This window comes from Myiozetetes cayanensis, unplaced genomic scaffold (genome assembly GCF_022539395.1).
Source record: "Myiozetetes cayanensis isolate MyiCay16 unplaced genomic scaffold, myiCay2020 scf10, whole genome shotgun sequence".
Classification (NCBI taxonomy): Eukaryota; Metazoa; Chordata; class Aves; order Passeriformes; family Tyrannidae; genus Myiozetetes; species Myiozetetes cayanensis.
The window spans coordinates 25,265,030-25,291,619 of NW_026086605.1; the positions used below are offsets into that span (position 1 = coordinate 25,265,030).

At 40.5% G+C, this 26,590-nt stretch overlaps 2 protein-coding genes across 3 annotated transcripts in view; one reads left to right on the forward strand and one right to left on the reverse strand.

Annotated features, from left to right (window-relative positions):
• LOC126650687 (L-threonine dehydratase catabolic TdcB-like) overlaps window positions 1-11,803 on the forward strand; it is a 48,530-nt gene extending 36,727 nt beyond the window's left edge. For both annotated transcript variants that reach the window (XM_050335794.1, XM_050335800.1), the window contains 3 exons: window positions 511-678; window positions 991-1,048; window positions 8,699-11,803. In XM_050335794.1, the coding sequence (XP_050191751.1) occupies window positions 511-678; window positions 991-1,048; window positions 8,699-8,797 (325 nt within the window). In that variant the 3' untranslated portion in view covers window positions 8,798-11,803. The remainder of the gene's footprint in view (window positions 1-510; window positions 679-990; window positions 1,049-8,698) is intronic.
• Window positions 11,804-16,424: 4,621 nt separating this feature from the next.
• TMEM254 (transmembrane protein 254) lies at window positions 16,425-23,319 on the reverse strand. Its single transcript, XM_050335924.1, has 4 exons — window positions 23,156-23,319; window positions 21,605-21,708; window positions 20,327-20,386; window positions 16,425-17,967 (listed from the first exon to the last, which is right to left on the reverse strand). The coding sequence occupies exons 1-4, from the start codon at window positions 23,255-23,257 to the stop codon at window positions 17,847-17,849; spliced, it is 387 nt and encodes a 128-aa protein (XP_050191881.1). The 5' UTR covers window positions 23,258-23,319; the 3' UTR covers window positions 16,425-17,846.
• Between the last annotated feature and the right edge of the window lie 3,271 nt (window positions 23,320-26,590).

Here is a 26,590-nt window from a genome sequence, read left to right on the forward strand (position 1 = left end):
AATGCAAAGATTCAGTTTTAAAGAGGTCAGGTTTGACTCTGCAGACAGAGATTATCATGGACTGACCATATGGCTCTTCACTTGCTCTTCAAACATTTCTGCACTCATTTTTCAAGTTGAAGTGGATTTAATTAATGGGTACAGCAAAGCCTTGACATTCATCTTGTCTGGTCATTAAAAGGCTGAAACTTAGAACTTTCAGGGAAAAATTATGTCAAACTTTTAAAACTTGAAACATACCTAGAATTCTCCAGCTAATTATCGCTAACAAATATCAGATCTCCAGAAAATGCAAAATGAAAACATTTCAGACCAACTAATGTAGCCAGTTTCTAGGCTCCCCCTGCCTGCTCACAAATGATACTGACCACCAGGAGCCCCTTGGACATATAATACATATTTATTGTGGTGAGACCTTAAGCTGATATTGAATAATACAGTGTCTGTGATTTATGGTTCCTTTACAGGCAACTGCCAATCAAAACTCCTATTTTTCCTCTCTGTTTTCAGAGTGGCAGTTGTTATATGCAGTGGAAACCTGGAACTACATTTACTGCAAAAGTGCATAGCTCGTGCCCTGACCCTTGACAACACAGTGTGCAGATTTTCCCTTGTGATTTCCGACTGCCCAGGAGACATGTCAAAGCTACTGGAGATTTTGGCTCGAGAAGAAGCAAGGTAAATCAGACTAGTAGCAGGAAAATACAATCACAGAATAGCAGAGAGATCATTAAAGATTTGGAAACCTTTTCAAATGTTTCTGAAGGCAAACCTGTAAGTCACTAATTAATCAAAGGTTTTCTTCTTGTTATATTTCAGAAAAGGTTTTATTTGCCTCATTTTTGTTCCAACCTGAAAGCACCTTTGTAGCATTAAATTGTGTCTAATTCAGAAAGAAGCAAAGGTAGTTACTGTCCAGACACTTACAGAAGCTATTTTGCAATGACAGGGGATTGTTGTGATCTCTAATTTGTCCCTTATTTGATCTAGAGTTCTGGATATCAAACAAGAACGCACATTTGTGACGTCTGAGCTCTTCACTGTCGAGGTAAGATGAGTTGCAATTTCAGTTTCTTTATTAGTGCTAGCCTCCCCTAATTTACTCTGTTTTCCTATGTCTATGCCTATGCTGAAGGAGTCCGATAGAGTGTGCACAGTGATTTGGCGAGCAGTGTGAGAGAGAATTTCTTCTGTGTTATACAGCACATTGCCAAACACTTAGCAGTCATATAAAGAACACAGGACCAGTTTTACCTGCTGTTGTGACACCCTGGGTGAAATACTCCAGCTGTTGTATTGCGCTGTTTCTCTTGCAAACCCTCCTCGCTGGTGTGGCAGCGTGCCAGGGGTGGTGAGCAACCTGCAGCATCCGTCCAGAACCTGAAGAGCCAGCTATGTAGGCTGCTGTAATTGTCTGAGATGTTTGCCTTAAGGCAATGTGGAGAACACCCTTACTCTTAAGGAACCCTCATTTTTAGCTAGGGCCTAATAGTTTTATTCCTTATACACAAAAAGCACAGCGTAAAGTCAGTACTTCTTTGTTGAATATTGGATACAGTAACAGTGAAGAGGTGTTATGGCATCTCTTAAAAAGACCATTTGTCTCATGGCATATCTCTTACTTCAACTGGTTTGGCAAAGGTGTGGTCCTACTGATTTCATGCTACCCCTGTCCAAGTCCAACCTGACTCAGTTTGCGAAACAGCAGGTGGAAGACAAATTAAGGATCTTTGCTAAACAGTCTCATAGCTGGGATGCAGTAATGCTATTGAGTAAGCTACTTCTTTGATTTTGGCCTTTATATCTAACTTCCTACGTGGATACAGAAACGCTGCTCTATATTTTAACTTGCGGATATAAAGAAGAGGTAGATTAAAGTTCACTTTAGCAAGGGGACAATAAAGTTCATGAACTTTTTTCAGAATATGATATCATCAGTTCTCTCAAGTGTCTAGGACTAAAACTTCATTTTCCCCAGTATGCCATAATGATAGGCCAGCTTACAGCTTTGGGTAACTTGGGGATAGCATGACACTGCAGGGATAGATAAATCTCTCTGAGTAAGTGACTGACTTAGCTCTGAAAATCATTTTCACTCACGATGAGTTTCAGCAAACCCTGTAACTCTTTTGAAGTTTTCAATGCAATTTTTTTGAAGTGAGGCTTGTAGTTTTTATTGATGCTACTAAGTAAAATAAATGAAATCCACTGTCTTAGTTTTTAACTGAGAATGTTAAAACAATTTTCCATTGCTCTTGCAATCTCTCCCAATGAGGCAATTGTATTAGAACATGTAATAAATACAGACCCTGAATGAAAACAGTGCCATATGCTATCTCTGCACTTTAAATACAATGTGTTTTCACTGACTGTCCACTTCAAGAATCTGACAGTGGGGTCAAAGGGAAGAATCTGAGTTCCTGAATGTTATAATTGGATGTTGGATTTGCATGATGGCTTTTAATCAGTCCGGGAGAGGCTATTGGATAATTACATGTGAAGAACAAAGTAGTGACGCAGACACACAAACCTCTGTGCCTTTGGAGGCAGATTTATCTGGTGACACCTAGTGAATTGGAAGGCTTTTCTTTGAAAACTAAAACAAATGTAATAAAAAAAAGATAAAATACAGGATTTATCTTTCAGCATCAAAATGAATTTGCTCTAACCAGATACAGAAAAAATACTTATTTTCATAGTAAAGCTAATACACATGAGGGAGGTTTTGCTTTTTTCTTTGTTGTTTCTGAAGAGCCAAAGCCCTGTCTCATCAAAGCATTTTAAGCATTTGCTACTAAAGCACACCTGCAATGAGCTTTAGCATTTTCATCAGAGTAAATCTCAGCACATAAAATTAGGCATGCATTAAAATCTGGATCAAGAACCAAAATTACCATGTGTTGAACTGGTGGTAATAATAAGAAAGACATTACAGCCATACCCACTCCATTCTAACTTTAATGCGTACTTTTGACTGTGGATATAGATAAAGTGTTTGACAGAACAGAGCAGTAAGTGTAGTTGCTTATTTGATGCACTAAATCAGTCCTGTCAAGATTGTCGTCTCAGTATTTAATCATCCTTTTAGATTTACCCCTTCATTTCCAAAGAAGAGAAACTTGGCTTCTAGTCACTGCTTATCAGGAAGATAGAGCTGCTGGGGTTTTTTTGGTTTTGGTTTTTTTTTTTCATTCTAATGAAATGCATTTCTCAGTTAGTGTTTATTCATCTAATGCATGCTTGGAACACTCTGTGGGAAGATCCTTGCTGATAGTCTGACTTCATGAAGTAGTAAGGACTTTCCAAGTGAACCTTTATGGTCAAATTACACTTCTGGAAAAATAACTTTTGAAACATTTTTTTGGCAAAAATAAGAGATTTTTTAATTAAGAAAAAAAAGGAATATGGCTATATTAGATTAAGCTGACTCTTAATGAAGTGCGTTGTGCAGTGAGATCAGAGCTAATGAAAAAAATCACCTAATATCACCAGTTAACTGGATGCAGAGGTCTAAAGGATTATCCAGTTCATGGGAGGAGGCCACAGCTTGCCTCTGTGAACTTTCTCTATTCTCTATCAGTAATATTCCTCAGATTCAACTGGGACAATTTATCACTCAAATTGCTTCCATCTGTAAACCTCTTTATAACGATTTCAATCCCTTTAATTTCATATTATTATTGACTCAGAGAGAAGTCAATGAGCAAAATCAATAAGCAACTTAAGGACAGTCTTTGCTATGAAGCCATGCAAGGCTCTGCTGTAGATCAGCATCTTGCCTGCTTAAGGGGTGTCTTATTTTTGGATTCAGGCAACCTAGTTGAAATAAAATATCCTTGAGTTCAGCAATTTTCTAGGAAAGTCTTCTCACCACAGAAATTGCAGTATAATCAGTCTGGCAGGTACAGGAGCATCCTAGAACAGGGCAGTGAGGACCTACAAGGTCTTGAAGTGCCGCAGGAGCTTTGCAGAGCTGTTTTGGTGGCAATGCTCCCTCTGACCTCCCTCCTGTCAGATGTTATGGGCTTGTCTGGTCTGTTTACTTCAAATCTCTCAGGAGCTTCACTCTGCTGTGGTTTTAAATAACTCAGAAGAGACCAGTTGGAAAAAGATGATCCATCACATTACTCCTCCCTCTGACTGGGCAAGAAAATCCTAGTTCATAAATCAAATGTTGCCTTTTCGGTAACATTACACATTTTCCCAGTGGTGCTGGAATTCCTAGTTTGCTTTGTGTGGTGTAATACCTTTTCTTTTCAAATAGTTTATTCACCTCAGGTCAGAACTCAGTAAATTATTTTAGTCTGCTCTGGTCAATTTGGGAAAATTCCTTTGGGCCAACTTACATTTTGTAAAAGGCTGGAGGGGAGTATTTCGGGCTGGAGTCCCCAGTTGCCAACATATTCCATGGTTTTTGCCCTGTGAAGCAAATACAGAGGAACAGGCAGCTGAACAGCTATGAGAAGAATGCTATAATTCCTAAAGCATTTCCTGCATGACCCTGGGCGAGGCTGTGTTTCCATGCTTCACTTCCCCAACTACAAAATGGAGACACTTGGAGTGGGAAGTTCAACAATGCATTTCTTCTAAGGCCTCCACAAGAATTCAGTCATGTTCTTTAATGGCATTCCAGAGCAGACTAACAAGGTACAGAATATCCTGCCCCAGTTGTAGAAATTAGAACCCTGCTCTGGGGAGGGTAAGAGCAGACCTGTTGGATTATTATCTGACTTACGTAATGTGTCAGTAGCGCGTTCGTGCTCCTGCTCCCCAACCCGACTGCACGAACATGCCAAAAGATAAGGGCTCAGGTTGCACAACCAAGTGACATCTGTTACACTCTTTCTCAAGCGTTCCATCGCTCTGACCTTGGGGACTATCTGGCAGCTGATCCCCAAACCATAAACTGGAGTGCTGTTACCAAATAATCTGTAATGTGCAGTAAGCTATACTGGGTGTTTACTGAGTAATTCAGAAAATTGCCCAGTTGCTAATTTTTTTTAATAGATCAGTTGCTATTTTTTTTTTTAAATAGAAATTAAACCTCTTGCTTTAAATATAAAACTGAAACTAGCATATATAAATAAAGTATTCATTCCTAACTCCACTGATTTTCATGGAAACAAACCTATAATATTGCTAACTGTGGTGTATCATGAATATTAAGTTCTGTGAATTCTCCAACAACAACATCTTAGAAAAATATGATGAATATGGTGTCTAGGATTGAAGAAATTAAAGTTCAAAGGATGAGTCACAGACATAAAGAACTGCACCAGCTACTTAGGATATACCTTTACATGGATCTTGGAAATGAACGAAAACTGAAATCCCTTGACTCAGCAATACTACTCACGTTCCCTCTATTCTCTAACATTGGCTCAGCATGTCCACCCAAAATCTTTATTTGTACACACAGTGTACGGATAGGAGGCATCAGGGAACTGAGAGGCATGCCAAACTAATTTTTAAAATCTAGGAAAATATGATCTAAATGGCAAGGTATCCCAATTATGAGACTTGCAGTTAAAAGGGAGTAGAGGTGACCACTCTACTCAACACAGAACTTTGCAAATTTCTTCCCCTTGTGAAGTTATGAATTTTCCTCTCTTTGAAATCAGTTTAATTCCCAAGAGTACGTGAATTTATACATCTGGAATTTGTTGTTGCACAGTAATAACTTGTGATCAATTTTTTGCTTTATCTTTTTTTTGCCTTTGTCCTGCTCTCTCAATTATTCCTAGTCATTAAATAATACCCACAAACCATCAATATTCAGTGAAGTCTCTTCTGTCTTCAATTACTTGTAGGCCTGATTAAAAAAACCCACCAGGTTACCAAAACCTTTAGACTGGAATAAGTCTTTAGATTACCTGACACAGAGAGTGGAACTCTAAATCCAGTACAAGAACCATCTGGTTGGTTATTTTAATGGTCTTACCAGAGCAGACAATTTTATATTTATTTATTTAATCCAACAAGGATGTAATATGTGGGAGAGAAATGCATAAAATGTACTCTGTTGTTAGTTTTGTGGGGTTTTTTGATACACAGGAAAGAAAGGTCTACTGTTGGCTATAGGTGGCCCTGCAGCCAATAAGAGCTCTGCAGCAACAGAAATCCCATGTATAGTTCTGAAGGTTTCTGAATTTGAAGTAAAAGTAAATTTTAAACTAAATGTTAAAGTAAACTTTTCTCTAGTTGTCATGGGTTATCTTAGCTGGAGTACAAGAAACATCAGGTGATAGGTTTTGTCATTTGTTATTAAATAAGGGCACTTACTCTTAGCTCATCAACAGACAGGCAACCTCCCTGGTTGTAATACCTGGGTGATTCTTCATCCTAGATAAATATAAACTCATATACCTCCCCATGAATATGAGGATTGCCCTGTTGGTCACTCATGTAAATTGTACTTCCCAGGTGAAGCAAGTGAGAGCAGTTCTGTGAAAGTAAAACTGCAGTGTAAATTGGCTTAATCTCAGCAAGAAAATAAATTCTTGCCTTCCTTGCTGTTGAGATCTGTAGCTGCCCTGAGGTAGAGTGTGAGTCTCTCTTCCCTCCTACTGTGAGCAAATGTTCTCTATTCCTCTATTTGACAAGTATGAAAAATCGGGTAAATTTCTGGAGTTGTTTGTTATCACTGCTCTTGCTGTTACTACTTTATGATACACTACAAGGTATTATGTGCAGGATCAGATGTTAGATGCAATGCATGCACAGCTCAAAAAGACAATATTTATCCAAACTGTTTACAAGGTCTCTGGCTGCAATCCAGGCGAGGCTGTCCGGCTTCAATCACTAGCAGAAAGGAAAGGGCAGAGAGGATAGTTAGTTCTATAAATCAAAATGCCTTCCCATGCTGGCACCCAGTGCAGAGCAACTGCTTGCTGCCAGACATTCAAGGTTGAACCTGCCAAGTCCAGACTGGCTCCAAGAGCAGCACTTGATTTACTCAGGACAAAGCAGGCATGATTACTGTGAAAGGGGGAAAATGCTGCTTTTTTTAATTACAGACTCCATAAGAGATACGTGTGTGCTCTTGAAGATGTGATTGCAAAACTTTAGGGATTTTGTGTGAACCAGGGAGTGGATAATGAGTATTGGTATATTGGTGCCTTTAGATATTTTTCCTGATCTTTGTGTTCTCTCGTCTTCCCTCATTATTAATTGTCCTCTGTGATTGTCTTTCTCTTGAGACTAAATCTCACTTTTTTGGAGGAGGAAGAAATTAGCACCCTAATTTGCATTCCAAAGAACCAAAAGAATGGAACTATGTTCAGCACAAGAGGGGAAGAATTACAAGACCAGATCAGAAATGTGGCTTATTTCAAGACAGATATTTAAGAAACTGTAGCCAGTTTTCTAATTAAGGGAGCTCATGGCTGTTTAGAACAAGTTGGACTGTTACTGTTCTATCTTTTCATTCAATAGTTTTGCTAAAGGTTTTTTGTTATGCTTTAAGATCATTCCAGGAAACATGAATTCACAAAGTTCTTATTTAGAAATGTCCCTATAAACATATTTGATTATACAAAATTTTAGTTTTTGCCTTGTTGCTTTCTGAAAAGGATGCAGCTCTGACAGCAACATTATACAGGGCATCTGTCTCTAGCAGCCCACCATCAGGTTACTGTGGCCAGTTGTTTCTCTATTCTCAGGAGATTTGCCTGTTATAATGAACTCTCTGTACTTGCACCATGACTCATATTGGATCCTTTCCTTGGTAGATTTTCATGTTTCTGTGAGGTCTTTTTTTCCACGTGGCACTTTCAACATCAGTGATAATTCCAGCAGGACCAGCTGTGATGGAAGTTAGCAGTCTAAAATTGTGAGGTATAATTTTCTTTCTGCACCTTCACGTTGGTGCCACATCTTTGGTAGTGCCCTGATTTTCAAGTGATGTGGCAGAGATGTGAGTATGTAGAAAAGAGAGATTACAGAAGAACTGAAAAAATTACATTGAAGTTATGATCTTTAGTGGCTCCAGGACAGGGTTGTCAACAGTATTTGTGGAGGCAAGTGAAGAATTAAAAAAAAAACTATCAAGATTAGTTTTACTTGAGAATAGTTTGATTTAGCAGCAGAACACCCATAACAGAAAACTAGAATTGATGCAATAAGCAAACAAAAATCAGAATAAAACAAGAAGGTGTGTGAGGAGATGAAAGTAGCAAGAACACTGCAGAGATTAAAAAGTACTGGAGGATACCTCCTTGAGAGAGAAGAGGAGGAGGAGAATATAAAAAGATTGAAGGATGGAGGCACTGGGACAAATACTTCCTGGAAATATGGAAATGTGGTGAGGTAAGAGTCAGAGGTGGTGAGGTGGCAGCAGTGCCACGTACATACCCCAGGGAACAGAAAAGAGAAGCTACTAACAGATGTGTTCAGGGAGGCCAAGAGCAGACAAGCATCTTGCCCAGGAGCCAGCAGAGGATCAGCCTGTCATCTTTAAACTCTGAAGGCAATAAAGTAGGGCTTTTGGAAGTTTTTATGGCCATGCAGAAGGGCTGGAAGAGCCCCAGATGTCTGCACTGTCAGTTTTCTGACCTGCGTAGACAGGGGATGTGAGGTCCAGAGGTTTTATGTTGAACTCATTGTTTTGTTTTTACGACTGTATTTTAGGATTGAGTTGGAAATGCCTTTGTCTGAGATTGCTGCCATGCATCAGGAATGGTCCTAATTCTTTTTCCAGGTCATCTGCACTGTGGAGACCAGAGACAAGATCCACACAGCCCAGCTGAGGAATGCGCTCTTGGAACGCTACCCCACAACTACCTGGACCCAGCGGTGACGGGCACAGCCCAAGGGAAGGGACCGGGGTCCTCTGACAAGTACTTTACAGAGCCCTAATCTTGAGGCTTTCAGAACACATGCTATCTTTCAAAGCTGAACAGCTAGCAAATAGTTTCAGGATATTTATTTCCTGCTCAAAAGGTAGTGAATATCTTTGGGAAAAAAAAAGTGAAACTCAAAACTTTAGCTTAGCTAAGGGAAACTTCTAGTCTCTGCTGGGGTTGGAATTCCATAATTCATTATCGGCTGGCTGGATTTTGGCTAGTGTGTAGAATCCAATGATACTCAGTAAATAAACAGGGAGAAGGCATTTCTTTTTACATCTGAATATAGACCTCTCAAAGGTCTTCTGATTTTGATGCTCCTAGTTAAAGCAATACAGCTCCTTCTGCTGGACTTTGCCATATTACTGGTACAGAAATTTTCTGTTTCCAAGCCAGAAGCAATTTTCCATTTAATAAATCTTCTTCAGGAGGTATATATATGTGTGTTTGAAGACAATTCTGTTCTATCTTTGCTACCATGTGAGGAAAAATTATGATAATAAAATGTGATTTAAACAAAAGCAAAATATCCCTTGGAAGATAAAAACCAATATTGTATTTTTTTTTCCCAAGGAAAAATTATCCTATTTACAAAATAAAGTTCCAAAACATGTTGCAGACATTATTAAAAAAAAAAAAAAAGTGTTCTGAATACGATTAGACCTGATACACAGAACACAAATGTAATTCTCCCTTCTATTTTTGGAGACTCAGTATAAAAAGTAGCATATAAAATGGCTTCTGTTTCTGTATAAAAAGGGGTCTCTCCACCCATGTGAATTTTGTAACTAGCATTCCACTGATCATCTTAGTCTGTCTAAAACAGACTCTATCCATCTCACCTGACAGATTAAGTACACAGTTAAAATATATTTAAAGACCAGATGTTAATAGCCAAAGGCAGTGCTGGGAGAAGAGGAAGCCTAAGTCTTAGGCACATGGCTAATGCAATTAACAAAGAACACATTAACCTAAATACCATTTTCATCACTATGGGCAGAGACCAGCTGATAATATAACAGAGTGGGATGGCAAGAAATGTAAGAGAAATTCAGGCCCACTTCTGAATGTGTGTACAACAGTTGCTTTTCCATTTGGGCAAAATTTTGTTTAAGCTCAGCTACAACAGAGCCAATATGCTGAATTTAACTGGGATTTACCAAAATTTTGGGTATAGGTATTTTAATGAGAGGTCTTAATCCTGCTTCTAGCATATCAAGTTTATAATTAGGTATATAAAATAAATATTATATATTTAGCAGTGCCCTAGCAAAAGCCCAGAGGAAAATCCAGCAAGGTTAGAGTGAGAATCTTCACACGCTGTAGGGGATCAATACTCTGTTCCTTCTTATTGTGGCTCATGAAGAAGCAGGAATAGTTTGAGTCTCACAATGGTGGACAAAAATAGTAGTTCACTGCTTTGGGTCTGGATTTGGAATAACCATATTGGTTTCCACATGGAACTAAGAAGTACTGATGCCCCAAAGGTTAGTTTTGTTCCCTGCTTGCCATCCAGTATGATGGGTGTAGGCTTTGGTCCTGTAAATCAAAGCCTGTCAGGTACAGCTCTTTTCTTCATGGTCAGAAGAGTTTAAGAAATCTGTATGGAAATAGGTGACAGACTATATGATACATAATTGCTACTTTCATTGAAACAAGCAATGAACAACATCATCAAAGAGCAGATTTAGTGATGTAAAATCATTATAAATAGGGGTATAATTACCCCCTCATGTCTTTTGCAAAACTCTCAGGAAATTTTGAGGATGTCTCAGGTATCTACATGAGAAGAAAACGGGACTTTATAACCAATGTTCTCAGTAGTGGCTTCTGCTGTCTGAGTACTTGGTTTATCATGTATTATCCTGGACTCTTTTTTAGAAGCTCAGAGCATTAACTTCCTTTCTAATCAGTGGGAACTGCATTTAGCAAGTCTTCACAAAACTGGGGCAAGAAGATGTAGCAGACAGAGGAACCAAAAATGAATGCACTTGAAATCACCATAGGATTTTGAGAGTGTGTTTTTGGGGGGACAGGCAGGCTGGAAAGAAAGGAAAGTGATGTCTAGAAGCTACTTAAAATATCAAACTTGATATGTGGTTTTATTTTTATTGTTTTAAGCATAAACATACATAAAAGTCTAAATTACTCTCCAGTGATAAACACTTTATATGTGAATATAATTAAACAGAATTGATTTTCATTCTGTATTTCCTTTATTCAAGTCCATTGGCTTTAAAGATAAAATTAAGATCTTCCAAGGGGAAAAAAATATCAAAATTAAACACCTAAATGTATGCAGTTGGAAAGAATAATGAAATAGTTGTGCTGCTAACCTTTTTGCATTATGAAATATAATAAGATCTATGGCATTTGAAAGATCTAATAATGTGGGTTTGAGTGTTTCATTGAAAGAGGTATTTTTATAGAGTTTTCTTATGTACCTTGAAAAAAAAAACCTTAATGGCTATGTAAACATTTCTCAAATTATTAAATCAGCAAAATATAAATATAAGTATTGTATTTATTTGAAAAATAATTAAAATTATGCTCTACCACCTCAGGAAGGAAAGATTTGTCATTCTCTCCTGTGGTACTGATAGCAGTCTCATATTTAAAAAATCAGAGGTAATTTTTATCCTGTGTCTGTCCTTGGCATTGACACAAAATTCCCATCATTCATGCATGGGGGGAGCTCTGAGCTGCCAAGGAGGTGAGCACAACTCGGCAGTGTGGCTGCTCTTGCCCTGTGGAGTGGGATGGGAGATTTCTGGAGTGCTCCCCAGCATGGATAGGTAAGGATCTCTCCTCACTGCCTTAGAAGGAGGAGGTCCTGTTTCATGTACTAGCCCAACTGCAAACACTGCCTTGCTTGTACCTGGCTGTGTTCGTGAGCAATGTGTAGAGTCTGGGAGCAGAGGTATCTTGGGCTGGGCTTCTGTGGGTGAGTGAAGTCCATGATATCTGGTGAATTGGGTCTTGGGGATACTCATTATAAGTATCATGAACTTTGGTAAACCAGTCCCTCAATTTCAGGGCACAGCAGGCCACCAGCTAAAATGCATGTTCTTATCTTCAGTGGAAGAAGATGCTTTCACCCAGGTAATTCCACCAGTGCTAAGCTTCTTAGCTTTGGGAGCTGCCCTGCGCATACAGAGTTTGCCAGGGGCACAGCATGACTTCTTCCAAGAACTGATGCAAACAAGGTGTACCTTTAATTGAAACAAAGTCTCTTCCCACACTGATTCCTTAATTTCTTGAACCAGGTCCTGATAGCTGTGGATTAACATCTAAAGCTCTGCCAGTACATGTCTGCACAGCATCAGGAGCAGTTCATCTCCCCAGGCAGGTGGCATGCCCTCACAAGCAGCAACTTGCCTTCTAGACTACTGCTTCTGGAAGATTCAGAAACATGTGTTAGATCAGCCCATCCTAAAATGCAGTAAGTGCATTTGAGGTGTTGCTATTAAACTTTTGCTAGACCCAAACCTAGGCATGTGGTTTAGTGACTGGAAAAAGAAACTGCAAGACTTTGGGGTTGGACTGTAATTCCTGCTGGTCATTTATTTGATGGCCTTGGTTCTCCTGTCACCTTCTTTGCTGTTTGTTTAACACCACTCTGCCATGTATGGGATACTGAAGTTTGCAGAGTTTCCTTCTATTACAAACCTTTGCTTTCATGTGCTTCCAACTTTTTGCTACATCTCGGTGGAGGGGGAATCCTTCTGAATGCTGTACCCTCCTGAGCACGTGAATTTCCCATGGTTCAAAAGCACTTATTTATTTTAAATAAAGCTACAGCAAAAACTGGTGGCTGTGGTTGGAAAATATTCTAACAAAATATGAATGTTTTGAAGTATGTCAACAGTGATCAACAGGGTCCCTAAGCCTGTACAGTTTTTCAGTCTGAAGAAAGGAAGAGTCCTTAAGGAGCAGAGCTGGATCAATCACACCTGAATGCATCCACCAAGAAGATATGAGGGGCTTGCCTTGTGCTGTTGATGTCTGGAAGCTCTTCTAAATGCAGGTATTTTGATTCACTTGTTTTTGGGGGGCTTTTGCAAATATGAAAAAAACACCCTATTTTTCACACTTTTGAAATTTTGGAGAAGAATGTGGTGTTCCATTTGATAAGTCTGGAGAGTCTTTAGAAGGACATTTTACCCTGTATGGTTCTAAACTTGGTAAATTGGCTTCCTGTGTATTCCCTCAAGAGGCACCTAAGTGGTTTTTCTCTGTGAAATGGTCTCAAAGAACACTGATAAATGATACAGTGATGTTCCTTATACCTCTCTTTCCTCCTCTCCCCTCCTTCTTCCCAGTCATGCATGTGCTGTAGTTAAGTTTGGAATTGCAGGGGCCCTGTAAAGTCTAGTACAGTATGTGGATTGTGCAATATTATTACTTCTCTTCTGAGGATCAACAGTAAAGGAAATGCTGAGATGCTTTCAACAAATGATGGTAATTTATTGAGCTATTCGTGCAGGTCTTGCATACAGGCACCAGTCCGAATAAACATGTTGCTTGCAAGATCAACTGAATGTATATGCTGTTGGCCATATAGCAAAAGTTTTCATTAAGTCCTCAAATGAGTGGAGTCATTAAAAAAATCTCAAGAAACATCTCTTTATTTTGTATGTGAATATTACCTACTGGGAGGCTGGGGAATAAAAATGTACCAGCTTGTAATGAACAAGCAAAAAAGCAAAGGATTTTTTAAATTGCATAGCCTTGTAAATAATGAAGTGAGACTGACAGCCTTGTTAAAGAGGGCTCTGATACAGCAGTACTATAATTAAAAAATGGAAATTGATGTTCCCCTCTCTATATTCAAACATGAGCTATAAACATAGAAGGAATATACAGTTCAAATTCTCTCATTCGTGGAAACATTACTGCATTGGTTACTTTTTTTCTTTTTAAAATTCGTTTGTCTGGAAACCTTAAGATCAGTGAGCCAACAGCTGCTTTCCATAACTTTCCTACTGTATTTCTGTGGAAGGTTTTCAACTCTGCCCCCTATTCCCTACACACCCCCCTGAGATTGTGCCCACAAACAACAGACTGTAGGACCTCAAAGACGTTGCCTATAGTGGTCAAATTTACTGCAGACTCTATGACAGTGACCATGGAGGCCCTTCCCTCAGCTTTAACTGGGCTCTATTGCTCTTCAGGAGACCAGTGCCCAGCCTCAGGGCAAATTAAATGTCCTTAACTATCCAACACTTGAGTATTTCCAAAGACTGGCTCACTTGACTCCTGTTGTGTTTAGAAAAGTCTAGGTCAGCATGCAACAGAGGCAAAGCAAGACAACATATTGTGATTCTCAGAAAGATTTCATCAGTTCCTCACAAAAATGAGCTACAGCCCTGAAGGTTTTGGAAATAGTTCTTGAAAATGGGTGGGAGACCTTCTACTGCCTCTGTTCAGACTCAGCAGTTTCTGAGTGTCGTGGTAGCTGATGCTGCCTATCCTGATCTGGATTCTCCTCTACAGAGCTTGATTTGAGCAGTGATTTGCCAAACATGCTGATCCAGATTACCTGCCTTACTTTAAGGAGTACCTTACACCCATTTCCATATATTCCCATATGTTATGATTTAAGGGTGAAAAAGGACCTGGGTAGTTTCTTTGTGTTTTCTTCTTCAACAAAGCTACCAAGAAATCATAGCATAAAAGTAGTTTTAAGTGACATGGTTATTTGTGACTTGTACGAAAAAATTTCTTTTGATTACCAATTTAAGTCAAATAAATAATAAATTTTTTTGTATACATCTAGAAAAAAACAGGCATGGGTGTTTTAAATTTTCTTGGCATCTACTTTACATTGTTAGTATAACGCATACCCGGTCTTGTACACAGGCTTTCACAGGAAGAGTTGTTTTGTTGGTTTTTTTTTTCTTATTGCCAATTTGAAATGGATGTCTAAGCATTATTTATTTCCCTTCAGTGATGTCAACAGCCTAGTTGGCAGAAATACCCATTCTGAAAAAACTTCTGAAGCCCTTCTGTAAATTTCAATGGAGTTTCCCTTCAGTGGGAAGCAATATTTTGAAATATTTTGTTAAGTGAAGTACTTGTATTTGCAAGTGTTTTCCTTTGGCAAGCAGGGCAGGCTGCGTGTTGGTGTGGATGGTTTGACACTCAGCCCAGCCTTTAAGAACACACTTCTGTTGCTCTGCCCCTCTGTTGTGGAAAAAGCATTTTGATTGCAGTGGAAAGAGTTGCTCCATGTGATTAGAGTAATCCTTTGTTGCTGCTATTAGAATAGCCTGGAGAAACACTTATGCATGGTGTAACCAGCACCGTTTTTCCAAAGAGCCTGTCGTCTAGCTGTGCACATTTTGTCTCTGTGAGCTGTGGGAGGTGTTGACCCAATTCATGCTTCTGCTCTTTTTAACTAAAAAATGTTGTGAGGTATTACGGTGTGTTATCTTACTGTGATGCTAGGGACACTACAAACACCTATTCAGAAATGGTATCTCGATATTATTTTGAATCTCATGATTCTGTGGGTTTCTTCCTTTTCCTCAAGGCCAGTCAGCATTGTTTATCCCCTGCTGCTCAGATCTTCAGCTGGGCAATCTCATCTTGAAACATCAAAACCAGGCCTCTGGTCTGCTTACAGCTCTGACTGAGAGTAAACACTGGTTGGTTTGGTTTATTTTTTTACACAAGTGTTAAAACTGAACTACTGCCAAGCAAGGGTTGGGAAGAGAAAGTGTCTGAAGGTAGATAAATATCTAATAGTTCTATTTCTGAAAAGTTTGATAAGCAATGCCCAAAAACCTCCATGCAGAGAGCTACTGAAATCTGTTGTGCTAAACAAAAATCCCAGAGAGGCTTCAAAAAATGCTGCTGAGGTCAGTGTCTGGTTAAAACTTAGTTCTAACTTGGACACACTTTTTAACCGAGGTAGTTACAAAATTTTTCCATTATATATACTTGGGCTCCACTGAGGAACGTTTTGCCACTGCCTCTCTAAAAGGAAGCCCTTCTGATTAGGTTGAGTCTAACAGCACATGGACAACTTCTCAAAGCTTTTCAGCCCTTCCAGAGCCCAGGGGGAAGGGCTGTGAGGGTGAGCATGTCAAGTCCTTGGTGTGCTGGCTGGTGGAGGGAGGGGAAGGTACTGTAGTAGTTCTGACCTTATTTACAGCCTCACTGATGGAAAGTGAATAGTGGGAAACCAGAACAGACAAAAACGCCTCTTGAGAAGAAAGAAGTATTTTGCCACTTTTTTTAAGTCTTGGACTGTATCGTGAAAATGCTAAACCAAAGTTACTCCTTTTATCCCTTTGTATTCTTAAGTTAAGGCTCATTAAGAGTCTATTAGAATTCATCTTGAAACACAGAATATTATACCAATACTGCTTGTTTTTTGGTTTGTGTTTGTTGGTTTTTTTTGTAGGGACAAGCCCCATCAATACCTTGCCCTGTTAAAAATGCTGGACTGGGGTGGGACTTACCCATACAGCTGATCCTGTATGTTCCAGGTGTGAATAGTGATATTTGCAGGTATAGAAATGATGCATTTAGTACAGACATTTATTGCTAGGATAAATTAAAAAGAAAAACAACTTCTTCACTTTTTTAAAATCTTTATTCCAGGGTCACAGACTAAGATAGGAAGTTACACAGTAAAATGACAGCTCATGTTTTTGACACTCCTGTTGGATTTCCAGGCACTAAACATGAGTTTCTACTTTTCTACAAAATGTTAATGTACCCGTTTACCATTAAATAAGAAAAAAACACCAAACAAACAAACCACCAAACCCTTCAGTTCTCCATGCTTTTAGTATGCACTGAAAGCAAAAACTTTATGTACCTGTGCTTGAATAAGACTTCTTCATCAGAAGTGTTAGTCTGTAGCTACCGCACAAGGCACACACAACGTTATTTATTACTGCCTTGTGGAGCTCTTGATTAGAGCAAGAGCAACCTATTCTTATCCTTTCTTCCAGAACAGCAGCAGAACAAGTGGAATGGTAAAACTTCTCCAACACCAGAGTTAATATTTTAAATAGTTATTACTTTTTAAAGTGCTAAAACTAAACAGGCTAAATTCTTGTTCAAATATCCAAAAGTAAAAGACAGTATGATAAAAGACTCACTACACATACAGGAAATACTCTGAGGGTGCTTAAGATGGTCTCCCAACCACAGATTTCATAACACCAGCATCTGGGAAACACTGGTAAATGTTTATTCACTACACCTAATTTCATTCACAAATATAAACTTTTCAGCTGGATTTTGGAATGATAATTTTTTTTCCTTAGATAATAAATTCCTTCTCAAAAAAGCTGCCCTCAAAGCTACTTTATACTTTAGTAACTCATAGATTAAAATCTTCATCCAAAAGATGAGGTCATGCTGCACAAATTTTAAGGCACATGTATTAGACCAAGTTAAAGTGCTTTATGTATCCAAGCTCACTACACTTTAGCCTGAGCTGAGACTTGGTCTTTTTGATGTGCTTGCAGCAATATAGTGGTCTGTCCTTTGTGGAATAAAATAAGTTGACAAAACAAAGTACAAAGACCAGGCTTTAACAACAACAGTGCCAATACCGTAGAGAAAATATAAGTACATTTAAATCCTGTTGCAAAACAGGTGCAAGTTGCCTTGTGGCTGTCAATTAGTTGTAGAAGGAAAATCCTCCTCATGAAAAGGTAATTTATCAGCCACTACTATCAGCTGTCAGAGTACACAGCCTATGTCACAAACTGCAGAGAAGCAACTTTCGGCTTCTTGCAAAATAAATAGGATTAAACTTCGGCAGTGCCAAGACTGAAGGGCTGAATTTCTACTTATCTATCCACAGGGACCTGTGAATTTTAATTGTCTTGCTTACTATGAGGAGAGTTGCTTGGGTAGAAGGGCACTGCATCGTGCAGCAGGAATGTAAATTAGATAATTACAGCACCTAAACATGTAAGTGAGGATCTGTTCTGAAAAATGAGGGTGAATGTGAGAAGTGACGTCTTCCACTCTCTTCTAGTACTGCTTCTTGGCTGAAGGTTTGTAAGCCACCAGAAGACCAAAGGAAGCATACCCGAATAAAAGGGTCTGAACGAACCACTGGAACTGAACTGACGGGTCAGTGATTCCTTTTGATCTGCAACATTAACAAAAGCATAAAATGGGTCAAAAAACTTATGCTCCTGCAGACTATATTGTGATATTCACAAAGTGAGGTTAGGTATCTCTACCCATCCTGGATATTCAGACTTGATTAGAACATTTCAACCTAGCATGATTAATTCCGATCTACTGAGACTCGTTTCCTGTGCTAACTAAACATACCAATTCTTGTGATTTTAGTGGATTTTAAGCTATCTTCAGAAAAACAGTTTTTTCAGACATTTCATGCATATAATTTCCCTAACAATTTATAAATTGCAATCTCAGTCTATGCTATTTGAAATAACTTATAAGAAATCCTATAAGAAATTGGAGTAGCTTGATACTAATCTTTATACACAAGCCTGAATATAATTACTTGTTGACTATAGTCAGTTAATTAATACACAGTAATTAAATATATATTCACTTATTAATTAGACAATTACTACATAATAAATAAGTTAAGTCGGTTAATACATACTACTGTATGCAAGCAGGGCAGAGACCTGACAATTACTGTGCAATGCAGGATGGAGAAGCATTGTTATCTGAATTTGTGGCTAGAAAAATACAGGTAACAGGGCTGAAGACACCTGACTTAATTTATGACTATGTTAGTTAAAGTTAACATGTGTGTATTTTTTTGTATTTTACAGAAAATGTCACTTTTTTCTCCATTTCATTGTTCTTGGGAAATACTGCTATTGAAAGGAACAAGTAAAAATACGACATGAAAAACAAGGGATTTCAATTTCTAGTAAACAGCTGCATCAAGCATAGATGTGCTCCAGCTCACCAGTTTACAAGGAGGCTCCCTCTACTGACCTTGTCTAGAACAGTTCAGTTGCCCATAGTACCAGAGCATCAAACACAAAATGATTGTCTAGCAAGTGCTAGCACAACATTTCTAAATGTTCATTCTTAAATTGTCTTACCAGATGTGAAAAACTTTTTGTTTAGAATCACAGCTGCAGTGTTCCCAAACAAGCGCAGAAACTGGAGAACTAAGGCTTAAGAAATTTACCTGTCTCTACAAAGCAAGCTTACTTGAATAGACCACATGCAGCAATACAGGCCAACAGCCAATGACAGTTCTACTGTTGATTAACAAATTTGTATCTCCTTCCTCATTAGTTTTCCCTTGTGCCTCCTTTGTGATGTTGCCAAGCAGACATCACTTTTACATCAGTAAAAATAAATGGTGTTTGATGCTCACAGAAGGACAACTGTTGGTAATGTACAGCAGGGTGTCTGAAGAGATGATGATGGGCAGGCCATCTATGCTCCCTCTTTCTTATGGGCTACTCTGTAAAACTTCATTAGTTAAACTGATTACAATACACTCATTTGATATGTTTACTGGTAGTCAAGTTTCCTCATACTTAAAAGAATCACTGTAAGCCTGTACACCCATCTATCTGCAGAACTACACTTTTAAGTTTGTTAACTTCAAAGCTACGTAACTTAAAACCAGAGCCTGATAGAAAAAAATATTACTAACTCTCATTCTGAAGGTGGAAATTATTAATCCATATTCTACTATCTTGAGAACCACCTTAAACAGCATTCCATGAAACAAAATCCCTTTGCTTCCAAGAGCCATTACCGGAGAAGCCTGGGACAGACAGCTGTGAACTGAACCAAATGAAGTGGAAAACCACCATTTTTACCATGACAAACAGACTGGCCACCTACTCTCCAGAGCATGAGAACCAGTATCTACATTCTTCTGAATTACTACAAACAAGATTCAAACGACCAGGAGGACAAGGTGTTTGGACAGCACGCCTTTCCAGGTAAATTGTTACCCTAACGTAAGAATTAGTTGGCCTTGCTTGTATAGTCTGATTAGTCCAAGTATTTTATCCCACAAACCTGCAGATACAAGTAGATCTTAAATAGTCCCAAATGGAAGTGTCCAATTGTATTCTTACAATATAGATGCGATTGTTTAAGCATGTAATTAGCAGTATTGAAATTCTGATGAGGTAAGATCTGATAAAGTTGTAACACCTGAAGTTATCAGACAATTTCTACACTATCTATTGTTCCCTCTGCTCCCTGGGGTGCAGTGTTACCCCGTGAACAGGGAGCTCAGAGGCAGACAGACAAGCTCTGGCAAACCTTGCTGCTGCCAGTTCTGCAAGTTGCCACCCCTGGGTTTTGCTGCCCTGTACAACAGCAACCACTAGAGGAACCTGCAGTAACCAGTTGTGGAGGTCAGCAAACTATCACTGGAGCCAGAATTTTATCAGTATCCTCTGAATTCATATTCATAGAATCAGTCTATAGTTTATGTCACTGGTATCAAAGATCCTTTTCAGAGAACCTGAAAGGAGGGAACAACTTACTGGCATAACTTAATACCGTAGAGGGCTTCTACTATGTGAATCAACCAGGATACCCAGAACCTAATGGAAAGAAAACATGTTTTATTTTGTTGAAATTTAGAGAAAAGATGGTTGTATCCAAGATGCATTATGCAGAGAATTTAAACCTGGAAGCATAGAAGCAACATCTTACTTTAAAGTAGAAAGGGAGGGGTATTTTTTATCTTAGAAAAACATATGTGTACACTTGAAAGAAACTCAAGTCCACTGAGAAAATCAGAGGAACTGTAGCTCATGTAATATGTCTCAACCTGCTATTTCAAGTATCCACTGCGGGCTTCCAAAACTTTCAGCCCTTAGATTAAACCAAAAAGACAAATGCTTAGTGAAAGCAGTACAAGTTAATCTTAGCTAAGCATGCAAAATCTATCCTTTTACTTACATGAGTATTTTTAGTGATCCTAAGGAGCTACTTCTGTTTCTACAGATTTAGTTCTATGAAAACAACTGTGTGTATAGATTCAAAATATATAATAAGACTTGATGAGTCAAGCTTGGTCTACCAATTTTCATATTGAAGCTTTTAAAAATAAGAAGTTACGGGGGATATTCAGTTAGGCTCGATTCAATACATTACGAAAGCAAAAGGTGCTAAAGCAAAGAGGAAGGTTTATCTTCTACCTGATGCAAATAGTAAGTGAGAAAGCCCTGCTGATTTGTCTTTACAGGAAGTCAGCAAGTGAGAGACCTGCTCCCAAGGAATTATTTCCCAGCTCTTTTGTTAATTAAGAGTAACAAAACCTAAGTTTTGTAACCCAGCAAAACTTAGCACTATGCAGTTTGTCCAGCAGGTTATTTCTCATGGGGATGGGATCAGGATAAGCGAGTACTAGGGTAGAAAATGTTCTTTAATTGAAGCTGGAAAAAGAAGAATCCTAAAGAACTGCACTACTCAAGTAACAACTTGAGAAAAGAACCACTTTTAGGAGGTGGTACAGATATAACTTTACAAATGGACAAACAACTGTTGTCAAAAGTAGTGTCTTAACATTTTTTCCCTTTCTTGCTATAACATCACTGATGCCAAATTCTAAGCTGAATTTTTAAACTTCCGTACTGGTCTTAGCCTATGTAGTCTTCCACATACTTTTTATCCCACATCCTTAATTATAATGAGCTTGAAAGAAGAGCTCTTTAAATCTAATTAACGATTGGGTTACAGGAAAGCTTGTTAACACAGGCTAAGCACAAGAGTCAGAGAGAGGCAAAATAATTATAATACAGTCAAATATAACTTACATGTAGCAGACCCATTTGTGGTGGTGTTCCACTAAATAATTAAGGAAGGTACCAAATATTCCCAAATAACTATAAGGTATAGTCGAAGGCCAAAGTGTTACCCACTAAAAAAAAAAATTTAGTTAGCTTACTTCAAAGTAGAATTACTATCAATTTAACCTTTAATGCGCTTTCTTTTCACTCTCCCCACCCCCCATGTCCATCAAACGTGGTTTGGGGCTTATTTATTCATAGTATTTAAACTCTTTTATTCCATTAACCTTGCCCTAGATCAATATTCTTCAACAAGGCAACTGGCCTTTGAAAGCACACTTACTTAAAAAGATGCAAACTATGAAATTTCTTTTTCTTGACATACAGGATGCCAAGGGATAAGCTTAAGGTTGCAGTCTGGGTACCAGGAGTGCATCTGCACATTAAGTGGCATTTCAGTTGTAAGCTTATTACCCATTAGACATGGCAGCTGCAAAAAGCTGTCTCTGTCCTGGAGAAGATAATTTGAGGAAACTGACCCGAAGAATTCAAACAATGACTAAACTGTTTAGGAGGAATAACTATCTAAAACTAGGGGATCAGTCTTTCTTCTTTTGTCCCTTAAAAAAGAAAACGTCAGATTTTCTTCTGTTTTGAACAGCGTGCGGAAGGACGACTGATGTCCCAAGACCAAAGATGCACGTGGTTTGCTTCCAGGTTTCTTTCCTGTCACTGAGCTGTGTGCAGTGTTTACCAGTGCCCACCTGTGTTTTACCAAGCCGTGGAGGAGAGGCAGTCAGTGAGCTGTGGAGTCCACTGGGCATGTAAGGTGAACGCTGGGCTAGACCAAAGTTCACACTCACTTATCTCTCCTCTGGTACCAATGCTCCAGTTTCTAACTACACTTAAACGTAGCTATGCCAGGGATGTGGCAAGATGATGGATTTAAACAGGGAATCTGCTTAAAGCGCATTCTGTTTCTTGAAACAGTCCAAAAGCTGTTCTGTGAGCTGCCTAGCCTGCCTCGACCATCATTTTTTTCAGCGGTGGTTCTTATGTTTAGAAAACCCAAGCAGAAAGAAAACATGTGAAAGTCAATGGATGACTTCGATAAACTTGTCAGATATATCAAAACTGTCATTAATATCCCTGCTCCAGCAATCCGACTTCTCTTAGCTGAAGTCTGGTTTCAGAGACGCGTCACTTTTCCAACCCCACCGTCACTTCGTACAGTCTGCAAATGCACTTTATGGACTGACATGCCCCAGGGCTGTCCCGGAGCGAGCTGTGCCGACACTCAGGGGGGTCAGTTTTGGGAACGCTGGACCCTTCTCCCAGGGCACCCGGGATGCGGCCTCACCGCCACAGCCTCGCCTCCAAATCCCACTGCTTTTTCCCTCTGGACTCCCTCCATAGCTCCCTCCAGCCTCCTCGCTGCCCGGCCCGGCCAAAGCAGGACGCTCAGCTTCCTTTTCCTGCCGGTTTATTTCAGGAATTCCGCCCTTCCCGCGGACCACCGCGCACCGCGCGCCTTCCGATCGACCTCTCGCCCCCGCCCTTCACCCCGCCGCTCCTTACGCCGAGGACGACCATGCCGAAGATGATGGCGACCATCCACAGGAGGCGGGAGCGCTGGAAGTGGCAGCTCCCATCCCGGGCCCGCTCCGCCGCCGCCGCCATCGCTGCGCGCTCTGCGCCCCCCGCGGCCCGCGCGCTAAGGCCGCTGGCAGCGGGGCGGGGCCGGGCCGCGCCACCGCGGGACGGGGGACGGGGGGGGACGGTCCCCGCCCCTGAGCCCGTGGGTCCGTGGGTTCGCGACGGGCACCGCCGTGTGCCCAGTGACCCGCTTTGGCCGCAATAACCCCCTGCAGCGCTACAGCCTGGGGAGGCAGAGTGGCTGGAAAGTGGCCCCCTTGGTGGGCAGTGGCTGAACGTGATCCAGCAGTGTGCCCAGGTGGCAAGAAGGCATCCTGGCTTGTACCGGGAATAGTGTGACTGGCAGGAGCAGGGCCGGGACTGTCCCCCTGTACTCGGCACTGCTGAGTCCGCGCCTCGAGTGCTGTGTCCAGTTCTTCACTTCAAGAAAAACACTGAGGTGCTGGAGTGAGTCCAGAGAGGGGAAATGAAGCTGGTGGAGGGTCTGGAAAACAAGTCACATAAGGACCGGCTGAGGGAGCCGAGGTTGTTCAGCTTGGAGGAGACTCAGGGGTGACCTTATTGCTCCTTACAAGTATCTGAAAGGAGGTTGTAGCCAGGTGGGGATCAGTTGGCCTCTTCTCCCAGGCAACGAGTGACAGGACAAGAAGACACAGTCTTAAGCTGCACCAGGGGAGGTTTAGGGTGATTAGACATTGGAATGGGCTGCCCAGGGAGATATTGGAGTCCCATCCCTTGAAGTTTAAGGAAAGACTGAGCGCCATGGCCTAGTTGACGTAGTGGTGTTCGGTCATTAGGTTGGATGCGATGATCTCAAGGTGTCTTTTCCAACCTAAGTGATTCTGTGCCGAACGCAGTATGGAACAGCGCGGAAGCTGGAGAGAGCTTTCCAGCTTGACGTTTTGCCAGTTCACCGCAGTGCTCCGCTTAGGGGTGCAGGAAAAGCAGAAAATGGGACGGGGACAATCTCAGCAGGCGCTGGCCCGGGGCACCCCGCAGGGACCGGAGCGCCCTCCCGTGGCACCGGGCGGGATGGGAGATGCCTCCCGCAGGAGTGCCCGGGACTGTCCCTGGGTCAAGGCCACAGCGTCCCCGCCGCAGCCCACCCGGGGGTCACGAACTGCAGCAGCGCTCGCTACTGGGCTGAAATAAACAGGCGTTGCCCTTCCTACCAGTGTAGCAGTTCAGCCATTATTTAGAATAGTACATAATACCTTTTTGAAAACTACCAATTCAAAGTGTATTAAATCCAGCATTTTCTACTCTGTGCCCTTTTGGGACACTGGACTCGGAGATGAACTTATCCAAAGAAGTCACCAGGACCTTGGGAAAGGTTCCCACGGGTAAAAATGTTGGCGGATGGGATGAGGATCCATGCTTTCCTTTTCGACCTTTTTGCTTGACAGTGACTTTGACAGTGTAGAGACAGTGAGAAATGTTGACTATGCTGTTCTCTCTTCTCGCCTGAAGGCTAAACACCTGCTCTTTTAACTATGTGTTAATGACGTGCCTGTAAAGCTGTTGTTCTCTGCAACAACTAATGCAGCATGTCCTGACATTTCCCCGGCATGTGTTTCAGAAAATGGTCACTATAGAGGGGTTAGTTTTGATCTGTCCTGAGACTGTTCTGTTTTCCCTGTCTCTATTTCATTCCCAGGTGTTCCTGCCCAGAGTACCGTATGGGGGTTTTTTGTTTTGTTTGTTTGGTTTTTTTCTGGAGTGTTCTTTGGAGGTTATAGTAGGGTTTGGTAAGAAATTCCTGCAGTGGTAAAACTGTTGCTGGGAGCCCATCTACAAAACCCAGCGAGGTTGGCTATGTGGAATTCCACCTGCTTAATAAATTTCCCTGGTTTGCTTTGCTGATGCAGGGGAGCAGAGTGTGTGGCCCCACTTACATCTTAGTATCTGTAAGAAATTTCTAAAATCCTATTATTTTGTTTGTTTATTTGTTCCTCTTTAGAACATTCTACACAGACTTCTGCCTGCCTGTAATTCCATGTCCAAAGGTTGTGCTGAGATCCTGAGATGGGCCGAACTTTATGGTAGAAGTGCCTCGGACTGCCCCACACAAGGAGAACCCACCTTGCCACGCACCAAGAACATCATCGAAGGAAGTAAGGCAAGTGTACCAGAATGAAATCCAAAAGCAACTCAGTTGCTGAAGGGATGGATGTGCTGCTGCGCGGACGTGACTGGAGAGGGCAGTAAATACACAGGAAAGACACGAGCTGTCAGCAACCCGGCGCTGCGGCAGCACTTGCTTTGTTAGGCTGGGTTTGGTGGCCAAAAGTGTCCAGGTGAGGTCAGAGAGGATGTCATGTCACCCGTTCTGCAACACTCCAGTGAGGACTGACAGTACTGTGGTATCGTGGGCAGAGGAAGGGGAGCTGGCCTGCTCTTCCTCCTCTGTTGCAAAAAACTAATTGATGTATCTTTTATTAAGTGATATTCTTCCTGGGCTGGAGAGACCGTGGTCACAAAACAGTTTCATGTGTGACAGCAGCCCCCACTCTCTGCCAGTGGCACAGGGAGCTCTACCAGCCCTGGGCATGGACTTGAAAGTGAAATAGTTCATGAAGACAGCTCCCTGCTCAGGCTTTTTGTGGGGTTGGACTTCCAGAGGTTCCATTTGAAATCCAGGACAATGGCTTTGACCTGACTTTTTTAAAAAGGCTCTTTCTTTTGACAAATATATGAATCTTTAGAGTATTTAAGAAGTGGGATAGAGTTCCAGTTTTAATAATTTAAAGGCAGAAGTCCTGTTGCATCATCTGGTCTGGCCAGCACAGGCCATTCAATTTTATCTTGTGCCTCTGAATGGAGCTCAGTGAGTGACTTGCATTTACTTAAAGCATACTTTTCAAGGGACATTTTATCTTACTTTGAAGTTGGCAAAAGACAGAAAATCCACTGCTTTCAATGATTAATCTTTCTTGTGTTTCTTAGGTGTTGTTAGATGTACCTAACAACTACTGTTGAGGGAGTAATTTTCCAGGGTAGCTGAAAAGCTTGCTGTTTCATATTTTGCAAATATTTGCATTTCAGCCCTTGTAATTTTTTACAGATTAGCTATCTTTGTGGCTTCAAGACTGGAAATGTTGTTTGTCAGTAAATTGCTTTTATTGACAAGTATAATCTAAACTACAAACTGCAGATCCCAAACACTGTTATGCAAATTATTGAAAAAAAAAAAAAAACCAGAACAAATTCGCTTTGCCAAGTTTACAGGAAGTAAAACTATTTCACCATAACTTCGAGATTTCTACTTTCCTTTCCTTTCCTCTTCTCTTAATCAGTGCCAGAAAGTGACTGAATGAAGCCCTGGCATCCTGTTATGAATTGGCAGCATGCTACACA

What these genes read in the sequence shown, in the direction of transcription:
- TMEM254 (XM_050335924.1), bottom strand. Translation starts at nt 23,257, where the DNA reads ATGGCGGCGGCGGCGGAGCGGGCCCGGGATGGGAGCTGCCACTTCCAG. An exon ending in TCGGCATGGTCGTCCTCGGC is followed by an intron (nt 21,709 to 23,155) that starts GTAAGGAGCGGC and finishes TTTTTTTTTTAG; the next exon opens with TGGGTAACACTTTGGCCTTC. An exon ending in CACAAATGGGTCTGCTACAT is followed by an intron (nt 20,387 to 21,604) that starts GTAAGTTATATT and finishes TCTTTCCATTAG; the next exon opens with GTTCTGGGTATCCTGGTTGA.